The 9,894-nt window shown below is 54.6% G+C and overlaps 1 protein-coding gene across 2 annotated transcripts in view; it reads left to right on the top strand.

The window, feature by feature from the left end:
* Window positions 1-3,084: 3,084 nt before the first annotated feature.
* The window catches only part of ppp1r12c (protein phosphatase 1, regulatory subunit 12C), a 22,954-nt gene continuing 16,144 nt past the window's right edge, over window positions 3,085-9,894 (top strand). For both annotated transcript variants that reach the window (XR_011189977.1, XM_069191791.1), the window contains exons 1-7: window positions 3,085-3,708; window positions 5,118-5,301; window positions 6,426-6,556; window positions 6,685-6,803; window positions 7,765-7,924; window positions 8,936-9,080; window positions 9,662-9,736. Coding sequence is in view for 1 of the 2 variants with exons in the window: in XM_069191791.1 (XP_069047892.1) it covers window positions 3,458-3,708; window positions 5,118-5,301; window positions 6,426-6,556; window positions 6,685-6,803; window positions 7,765-7,924; window positions 8,936-9,080; window positions 9,662-9,736 (1,065 nt within the window). In the remaining variant the exon portion in view is untranslated. The remainder of the gene's footprint in view (window positions 3,709-5,117; window positions 5,302-6,425; window positions 6,557-6,684; window positions 6,804-7,764; window positions 7,925-8,935; window positions 9,081-9,661; window positions 9,737-9,894) is intronic.

Genomic DNA, 9,894 nt, shown 5'->3' with positions numbered 1-9,894 from the left:
CGCGCGCGTGGGTCAGTGACGAGGTGGCCGGGTGGTCCGGGCGATGCACGGCCAACCCCGCGGGCTCTGCACGCGTGGGTTGGAGTCCCCTCCTCGTCGGGCTCAGAGCTGCGCGTTTCAAGCTGCTTCTGCGCTTTCCCCTCCCCCGGGGTGGGGCGGGACAGTTTCTCGCGGGGACTGAACACGGCCCACGCGGCCCACGGGCAGGGGGACAGGATCAGTCGCCGGTGTGGCTGCAGTCCACGCGTCTGGGAGGTCCTACCAGAGAGGTCGTCTACAGACACTCGGATCTCCAGGAAGCCGCACTGCCCCCGGGACACGTGTTTCGCCGAGGAGACTCAGGAGCGCGTGTTCTGGAGCTGCCCCTTCGCCAAGGCGGCGTGGGGCAGAACGGACAACACCATGCAACTCCTGGGGACGGGTGCGGCGCTCAGCTACCAGTCCATTCTGCTGGGGGCGGACGCAGTTCCTGACGGGGCTGCTGCCGTGCCTCACAAAAAAAAAAATAGGCCGGTGGGACGCGAGGAACAATCTCATCGAGTGGGGAGCGAGGGAGCTGGAGGAGAGGAGCCTGGCGGAGTTCAGGAGGAGGACGAAGCGCGACGTCGCCAAATGGGGTTTCCCCACGGCGAGGGGGCGCTGGAGAGGACTGTGGGCCCCGTACAGGGATTAATGGACAGCAGCGAGTGGGAGGGTTTGAAGGGACACTCATAATAGCGCAAATCCGCCCCCACTTGCAATGATCGATAACGGACAATCGCCAGCGTTCCGCCATTGTTTTTATTACAACGGAGAGGAGTGTTAATATGTGTGAGATGTTTCTTTCTGAGATGTTTTTTTTTTTTCGGAATAAAGTATATTTTATGAGAAGAAAAAAAAAACACGCGTCTGGGATTGGCACCAGACTCTGCCGTGGAAACAGGTGTGACCGCCTCAGTCCAGCCCTTCCGGTTAGGAGCTGAGGACACGGGCGGTGTGGACACGGGAAGGGACAGCTGCATTTGCCTCCGAGACGCATGCCGACTGAGGAAGGTGCTCACCCGGTAACCTGAAACGTCCACCTGCAATGTCTTTCCAAACCTGAGCCGGCTGGTCTCTCATGCCAAGCATGGGCTTGTTCCCCACCCCCACCCACCTCTGTGTACAGAAGAGCCTCCTGTCCTGACTGGACGAGCTCACCCAGCTGTGTCTGGGGAGAAGCCAGGGTATCGGCTTCAACCACAGGGCTGGGCAGCTTGTTCCCCACCCCCACCCCCCTCTGTGTACAGTAGAGCCTCCTGTCCTGACTGGAGGAGCTCACCCAGCTGTGTCTGGAGAGAAGCCAGGGTATCGGCTTCAACCACAGGGCTGGGCAGCTTGTTCCCCACCCCCACCCCCCTCTGTGTACAGTAGAGCCTCCTGTCCTGACTGGAGGAGCTCACCCAGCTGTGTCTGGAGAGAAGCCAGGGTATCGGCTTCAACCACAGGGCTGGGCAGCTTGTTCCCCACCCCCACCACCCTCTGTGCAAAGAGTCCATCACAGGACACACACACTCACACCAGAGCCAGTCCATCACAGGACACACACACACACACACACACACACACACACACACACACACACACACACCAGGGCCAGTCCATCACAGGACACACACACAGATTCACACCAGGGCCAGTCCATCACAGTACACACACACTCACACCAGGGCCAGTCCATCACAGGACACACACACACATTCACACCAGGGCCAGTCCATCACAGGACACACAGACACACACACACACTCACACCAGGGCCAGTCCAACACAGGACACACACACACACTCACACCAGGGCCAGTCCATCACAGGACACACACAGACACACACTCACACCAGGGCCAGTCCATCACAGGATACACACACACATTCACACCAGGGCCAGTCCATCACAGGACACACACACATTGTGAGCCCGTTCCCAGAACCCGCCCGCGGCGGAGAGCAGAGAGAGAGACCGTGACCTTCTCCGGCACAGGTGTTCAGATCTTCACACGGGATAAAAGAACGACACGACCAGCCCCCACCCCCGCACACACCCCGGCAGGCCCCGCGCTGAACTGAGCACGGGCTGTGAAAACACGGGACCCTTTTATTATTGTTTTCTTTGGAGTAAACGGAACCGTGTCCCGGCTCAGCTTCGGGAGACGAGCCTGTTTAAGTCACCCACGACCACCTGCGCATTCAAGGACCGGTTTCCGCTGCTGTTGTACCGATCGGGAACGCAACGGGACCGTGCAGCACCGACCGGACCGGACCGGACCGGACCGGGGAGCGGAGCTGAATCAGACCGGCCGCGCCGCCGTGGAGTCGCAGGCGGTCCGAGGAGGAGGAGGAGGAAGGCGAGGGCAGAGAGGGTCGGGGTAAGGGTGTTTCTCGTGGGGGAGAGAAAGTGCAAGTCTAGTCAAAATCACACTGGCGTGAAGTGAAAACACGGTGATGGTCAAGGGTACAGGCTGGTGTGCTGCGCTGTACTGTGTTTTACCCTGATCTCACTGGGCTTTACTGCGCTGTACTGTGTTTTACCCTGATCTCACTGGGCTTTACTGCGCTGTACTGTGTTTTACCCTGATCTCACTGGGCTGTACTGTGCTGTACTGTGTTTTACCCTGATCTCACTGGGCGTTACTACGCTGTACTGTGTTTTACCCTAATTTCACTGGGCTTTACTACGCTGTACTGTGTTTTACCCTGATCTCACTGGACTGTTTTACACTGACCTCCCTGAGGTGTCAATTAAACTGTTCACCCAATTATTATGATTTTTAACTGTTTTTTTTACGTTAAACATCTAGAGAATGTTTCTAAGTTTTCTTTTACAATGTGAAGACTTAAAACATTTCCCTCCTTTAGTTCATTTAAAAAAAGAGCAGTTGTAACCATAAAACATTTCACGGCCGGGTAAGGAATACTACAGTAACGCCCATGAAGGAGATAATCGAGCTGTCCGTGTCCATATCCGTATCCGTATGTGTGGAGTCTGCGTGTTCTCTCCACGTCCAGATAGGTTTCCTGCAGTCCAGAGACGTGCAGCCCACATCCGTGGGTGTCTTTAACCTCTCCTCTCTACTGCGGGTGTGAGGTCTCCGGTGTCTCCTGTCCAGGCTCTGTCCCGCTCTCCTGTACTGGAATATGGCAAATGACTTGTTCAGTGGACACGGAAACGAGCAGGCCAGCACCGCTTTAAGAAAAGTAGAACTACAAATGGAAGAGCGAAAGATAGCCGCCGCGAGCCTAGTAAACTACATTTCCCGGCATGCTGCTTCCTACAGCCAGCGAGTCAGCGATCAGGGCGGAAAAAGGAAACGAGGGGAGAGAGTGAGAGAGAGGGGAGGAGGGTGTGTCCCCCGTTTTTTTTCCCTTCCCTGACAGATAGAGGGAATAATCCAGGAAGAAAAATAAAAACAGGCCGTGGGGGAGAAAGGGGGGGAGAGGAATGGCAGACGCGGCCAAAGCCAAGCGGCGGGAGCAGCTGAAGCGCTGGGCCGGGTCGAGCACGGATCGGGAGCCGATCGTGCCGCGGCGGAGGCGGCGCGGGGGCTCAGGCGAGGCCGGGGATCCGCAGGCCGCCGGGCCCGGGGCTCCCGTGGACGGGCCGGCGGGGAAAGAGAGCGGAAAGGCGGCGGCCGGGGAGAGAGAGACCCCGGGGGAGACCCGCAGAGCCGGCAACGGCGCCAAGAAACGGACGTGAGTTGGATCATGTCGGCAGGAATGGTAGTGTCTTCCGTGTACAGGTCTTGAGCTGCATCAGGGATGTACAGAGAGGAGAGGAGACAGGAAATAATGTACATCCTACAGTGTTACTGTCCTGGAGTGTCCAGTGTGTCTGTATTAACCCCCCTCTCTCTCAGTGCAGTGTTAATGTACTGGAGTGTCCAGTCAGTGTGTCTGTATGAACCCCTCTCTCTCTCAGTGCAGTGTTAATGTACCGGAGTGTCCAGTCAGTGTGTCTGTATTAACCCCTGTCTCTCTCAGTGCAGTGTTAATGTACTGGAGTGTCCAGTCAGTGTGTCTGTATTAACCCCTCTCTCTCTCAGTGCGGTGTTAATGTACTGGAGTGTCCAGTCAGTGTGTCTGTATGAACCCCTCTCTCTCTCAGTGCAGTGTTAATGTACTGGAGTGTCCAGTCAGTGTGTCTGTATGAACCCCTCTCTCTCTCAGTGCAGTGTTAATGTACTGGAGTGTCCAGTCAGTGTGTCTGTATGAACCCCTCTCTCTCTCTCAGTGCAGTGTTAATGTACTGGAGTGTCCAGTCAGTGTGTCTGTATGAACCCCTCTCTCTCTCAGTGCAGTGTTAATGTACTGGAGTGTCCAGTCAGTGTGTCTGTATTAACCCCCCTCTCTCTCTCAGTGCAGTGTTAATCTACTGGAGTGTCCAGTCAGTGTGTCTGTATTAACCCCTCTCTCTCTCTCAGTGCAGTGTTAATGTACTGGAGTGTCCAGTCAGTGTGTCTGTATGAACCCCTCTCTCTCTCAGTGCAGTGTTAATGTACTGGAGTGTCCAGTCAGTGTGTCTGTATGAACCCCTCTCTCTCTCAGTGCAGTGTTAATGTACTGGAGTGTCCAGTCAGTGTGTCTGTATGAACCCCTCTCTCTCTCAGTGCAGTGTTCATGTACTGGAGTGTCCAGTCAGTGTGTCTGTATGAACCCCTCTCTCTCAGTGCAGTGTTAATGTACTGGAGTGTCCAGTCAGTGTGTGTGTATTAACCCCCCTCTCTCACTGCAGTGTTAATGTACTGGAGTGTCCAGTCAGTGTGTCTGTATGAACCCCTCTCTCTCTCAGTGCAGTGTTAATGTACTGGAGTGTCCAGTCAGTGTGTCTGTATTAACCCCTCTCTCTCTCAGTGCAGTGTTAATGTACTGGAGTGTCCAGTCAGTGTGTGTGTAAGAACCCCTCTCTCTCTCAGTGCAGTGTTAATGTACTGGAGTGTCCAGTCAGTGTGTCTGTATGAACCCCTCTCTCTCAGTGCAGTGTTAATGTACTGGAGTGTCCAGTCAGTGTGTGTGTATTAACCCCTCTCTCTCTCTCAGTGCAGTGTTAATGTACTGGAGTGTCCAGTGTGTCTGTATGAACCCCTCTCTCTCTCTGTTGTCAGCGTGCGGTTTGAGAGAGGGGCAGAGTTCGTCGCCGCCTGTGCCTCTGGAGATGTGGAGGAGGCGGAGGACATGCTGAGGGAGGAGACGAGCAGAATTAAAGGGACTGGTGGCGACGGTGGAGGATCGAGACAAGGAGCCCTGGTCAACAGTGCCAATGCAGACGGCATCACAGCTCTCCACCAGGTGAGGACTCCACTTCCTGCTTGTTCCTCGTGAACTACAACTCCCATCATCCCCAGCTGTTCCGCCTTCAGCAAGAGAGTGCCAAAAGCTGCAGTTTCTCTTCTGGGGTGTCAAGCTTACATTTCAGTTGGCCTAGTCTCAGCTAGTTTTCCTTCTAGCCAAAGGCAGCAGTCGCATAATCAACCTAAATGGTGATGGCTGAATTAAAAAAAAATGTCTTATCGATGTACTGGACGTTACTTCATGGTATTTTTGGTCAGTGACTCGTACCGAAGTGCTGAAGTCATCAAAGGCTCAGTGACTTAGCAGAGCAACTCAGAGCCAAGTTGCGAGTATTATTATTAGAGGTGTAAAATCTGGTCCTGACCAAATTCCCCCCCTGGCCTTTACCCCTCACGGCCTCCTAATAACCCCCCTCTCTGAACTGGCTCCATCCCTCTGCTCTCCTCCCCACTGAGAGCTGGTGTGTGTGAGAGGACTGGAGCATCATCCAGGTGGGGCTGCACACTGGTGGGGGTAGTGGGATTCCCCCTGACCTGGGAAGAGCTCGGAGTGGAGGGTCCAGACAGGGGCTGTAGAAGTTAAGAAATTATGGTTATTATTTAAAAAAAAATAAGTCCTTCAGTTGAGACGTAAAACCGAGGTCCTGACTCTCTGTGGTCATTAAAAATCAAGGCGTTTCTCGACAAGAGTAGGGGTGTTACCCCAGTGTCCTGGCCAAATGTCCCCCCTGGCCTTTACCCCCTCATGGCCTCCTAATAACCCCCCTCTCTGAACTGGCTCCATCCCTCTGCTCTCCTCCCCACTGAGAGCTGGTGTGTGTGAGAGGACTGGAGCATCATCCAGGTGGGGCTGCACACTGGTGGGGGTAGTGGGATTCCCCCTGACCTGGGAAGAGCTCGGAGTGGAGGGTCCAGACAGGGGCTGTATTAGTGGAAGGATTATTATTATTATGATTATTATTATTAAGACACTCAGGGATCCTCTGGCTCTGCCAGGTTGTGAAGGAAGGGCTGCACTTACAGGGGTTGTCCAGCAGGGGGCGGGGCGGCTGAAAGGCAGATGGCCCGGCGCGGCCCTCCTCCTCACCCCCCCCCCCCCCTCCCTGTTTCCGCCCCTCCCAGGCCTGCATCGACGACAGCATGGACATGGTGGCCTTCCTGCTGGCGCGCGGGGCCGACGCCAACCAGGCGGACAACGAGGGCTGGACGCCGCTGCACGTCGCCGCCTCCTGTGGCCACCTGGAGATCGCGGAGTGAGCGAACGGCGGCCCCCCCCCCACCAAACAGTACACGTGGGCGCCCGCGGGCGAGTCGTGCGCCCCGACGCCCCGCGCCGTAACGCCCTGCGCGTCTCTCCCCTCTCTCTCTCTCTCCCCTCCAGCTACCTCCTCCAGCACGGCGCCTCTCTTTCGGCCGTGAACTGCGACGGCGACGTCCCCCTCGACATCGCCGAGGATGAGGCGACGGAGACGCTGCTGAGGGAGCACACGCAGCGACAGGGTACCCCCCTCGTACACTTCCCCCGTGTAGCAGGCGCAGGCGTTCAGTGTGACTCACTGCAGGATAGTCCCTGTGACTGTTGTAGTATTAATCTGAGTGAGGTGTGTCTCTAGGGTCTATATTAGGGTCTGTATTAATCTGTGTGTGTGTGAGGTGTGTCTCTAGGGTCTATATTAGGGTCTGTATTAATCTGTGTGTGTGTGAGGTGTGTCTCTAGGGTCTGTATTAGGGTCTGTATTAATCTCTGTGTGTGTGAGGTGTGTCTCTAGGGTCTATATTAGGGTCTGTATTAATCTCTGTGTGTGAGGTGTGTCTCTAGGGTCTGTATTAATGTCTGTATTAATCTGAGTGAGGTGTGTCTCTAGGGTCTATATTAGGGTCTGTATCGATCTGAGTGAGGTGTGTCTCTAGGGTCTATATTAGGGTCTGTATCGATCTGAGTGAGGTGTGTCTCTAGGGTCTATATTAGGGTCTGTATTAATCTCTGTGTGTGTGTGAGGTGTGTCTCTAGGGTCTATATTGGGGTCCGTATTGATCTGAGTGAGGTGTGTCTCTAGGATCTATATTAGGGTCTGTATCGATCTGAGTGAGGTGTGTCTCTAGGGTCTATATTAGGGTCTGTATTGATCTGAGTGAGGTGTGTCTCTAGGGTCTATATTAGGGTCTGTATTCATCTCTGTGTGTGAGGTGTGTCTCTAGGGTCTATATTAGGGTCTGTATTCATCTCTGTGTGTGAGGTGTGTCTCTAGGGTCTATATTGGGGTCCGTATTGATCTGAGTGAGGTGTGTCTCGAGGGTCTATATTATGGTCTGTATTAATCTGTATTAATGTGTGAGGTGTGTCTCTAGGGTCTATATTAGGGTCTGTATTGATCTGAGTGAGGTGTGTCTCTAGGGTCTATATTAGGGTCTGTATTCATCTCTGTGTGTGAGGTGTGTATTAATCTCTTACATCTCTCAGGTATTGATCTGGAGGCAGTGAAGAGGCAAGAAGAGGAGCAGATGTTAAGAGACGCTCAGCACTGGTTGACTGAGGGCTTACCGACTGATCTCCGACACCCCAAAACTGGGGCCACTCCACTGCATGTAGCTGCTGCCAAGGGTTACCTGGAGGTCATGAGGTTAGACTGTCTCCCTATGTTTTTCTCAAGCAGTGCATTCAGTCATTGTGTCTGTATCACCCCCCCTCTCTCTCAGTGCAGTGTTAATGTACTGGAGTGTCCAGTCAGTGTGTCTGTATGAACCCCTCTCTCTCTCAGTGCAGTGTTAATGTACTGGAGTGTCCAGTCAGTGTGTCTGTATGAACCCCCTCTCTCTCTCTCAGTGCAGTGTTCATGTACTGGAGTGTCCAGTCAGTGTGTTTTTATTAACCCCTCTCTCTCTCAGTGCAGTGTTAATGTACTGGAGTGTCCAGTCAGTGTGTGTGTATGAACCCCTCTCTCTCTCAGTGCAGTGTTAATGTACTGGAGTGTCCAGTCAGTGTGTCTGTATGAACCCCTCTCTCTCTCAGTGCAGTGTTAATGTACTGGAGTGTCCAGTCAGTGTGTCTGTATGAACCCCTCTCTCTCTCAGTGCAGTGTTAATGTACTGGAGTGTCCAGTCAGTGTGTCTGTATGAACCCCCTCTCTCTCTCAGTGCAGTGTTCATGTACTGGAGTGTCCAGTCAGTGTGTCTGTATGAACCCCCTCTCTCTCTCAGTGCAGTGTTCATGTACTGGAGTGTCCAGTCAGTGTGTCAGTATGAACCCCTCTCTCTCAGTGCAGTGTTAATGTACTGGAGTGTCCAGTCAGTGTGTCTGTATGAACCCCTCTCTCTCTCAGTGCAGTGTTAATGTACTGGAGTGTCCAGTCAGTGTGTGTATATTAACCCCTCTCTCTCTCTCAGTGCAGTGTTACTGTACTGGAGTGTCCAGTCAGTGTGTTTGTATTAACCCCTCTCTCTCTCAGTGCAGTGTTAATGTACTGGAGTGTCCAGTCAGTGTGTCTGTATTAACCCCTCTCTCTCTCAGTGCAGTGTTAATGTACTGGAGTGTCCAGTCAGTGTGTCTGTATTACCCCCTCTCTCTCAGTGCAGTGTTAATGTACTGGAGTGTCCAGTCAGTGTGTCTGTATTAACCTCTCTCTCTGTCTCAGGGTGCTGCTTCAGTGTGGTCTCCGTGTGTCAGCAGTAGACAATGATGGCTGGACTCCTCTCCACGCTGCCTCTCACTGGGGCCAGAGGGAGGCCTGCAGACTGCTGGCAGAGAGGCTGTGCGACATGGAGGCCAGGAGCAACTCGGTGAGCGAGCGAGAGGGAGGGAGGGTTGGATCTGTGTGTGAAGGTCAGTGTAGTGCTGGGAAACAGACAAGCGATGCAGTGGGATCTTCGTGGCCGTGCAGTCATTGAGCTCCTGAGTCACGTCATTGCAGGCCAGTTCCATCCGTCCTTTCTCTAATGGTTTCATTCAGCTCGGGTTCGAGGGAGAGCCGGAGCCCATCCCAGCAAGCAACGGGCACAAGGCAGGGCACACCCTGGACAGGACACCAGTCCATCACAGACACAGAGACACAGAGACACAGAGACACAGAGACACAGAGACACAGAGACACAGAGACACAGAGACACAGAGACACAGAGACACAGAGACACTCTGCCGGAGAAGGCAGCTCGGAGCCAGCGCCTGTGAACCCGACACCGTTGGAGCAGCACCGCGGGACGGGGCGCCTGTGTCTGCTCTTTTCCGAGAGTAGGGCGCCGGGCACTCAGCTGTCGGAGCTCGTGCTGTTGTGCCCAAGCCCGCCCGCCCTACCGCCCCGAGCTGCGTCCTCCTGGTGTCTCACCCCGGGATGGAGCCTCTCTGACGCCCCTGTCCTCCCCAGGGCCAGACCCCCTTCGACGTCGCGGACGAGAGTGTGGAGACCCTGCTCGAGGAGCTGTCTCAGAAGCAGGCCGATGTGAGTCCGCGTGGCGCCCGGCTTTGTGTGTCTGCCTGTCGGTCGGTCGCCGGGCGACCCTGCCTGTCGGTCGGTCGCCGGGCGACCCTGCCTGTCGCCGGGTGACAGACGCCTCTGTGTCTGCCTGTCGGTCGGTCGCCGGGTGACAGACGCCTCTG

This window comes from Lepisosteus oculatus, chromosome 7, assembly GCF_040954835.1.
Source record: "Lepisosteus oculatus isolate fLepOcu1 chromosome 7, fLepOcu1.hap2, whole genome shotgun sequence".
NCBI classification, from domain to species: Eukaryota; Metazoa; Chordata; class Actinopteri; order Semionotiformes; family Lepisosteidae; genus Lepisosteus; species Lepisosteus oculatus.
The sequence above is the reverse complement of the archived record's forward strand: the minus strand, read 5'-3'. Positions and strand labels throughout refer to the sequence as shown.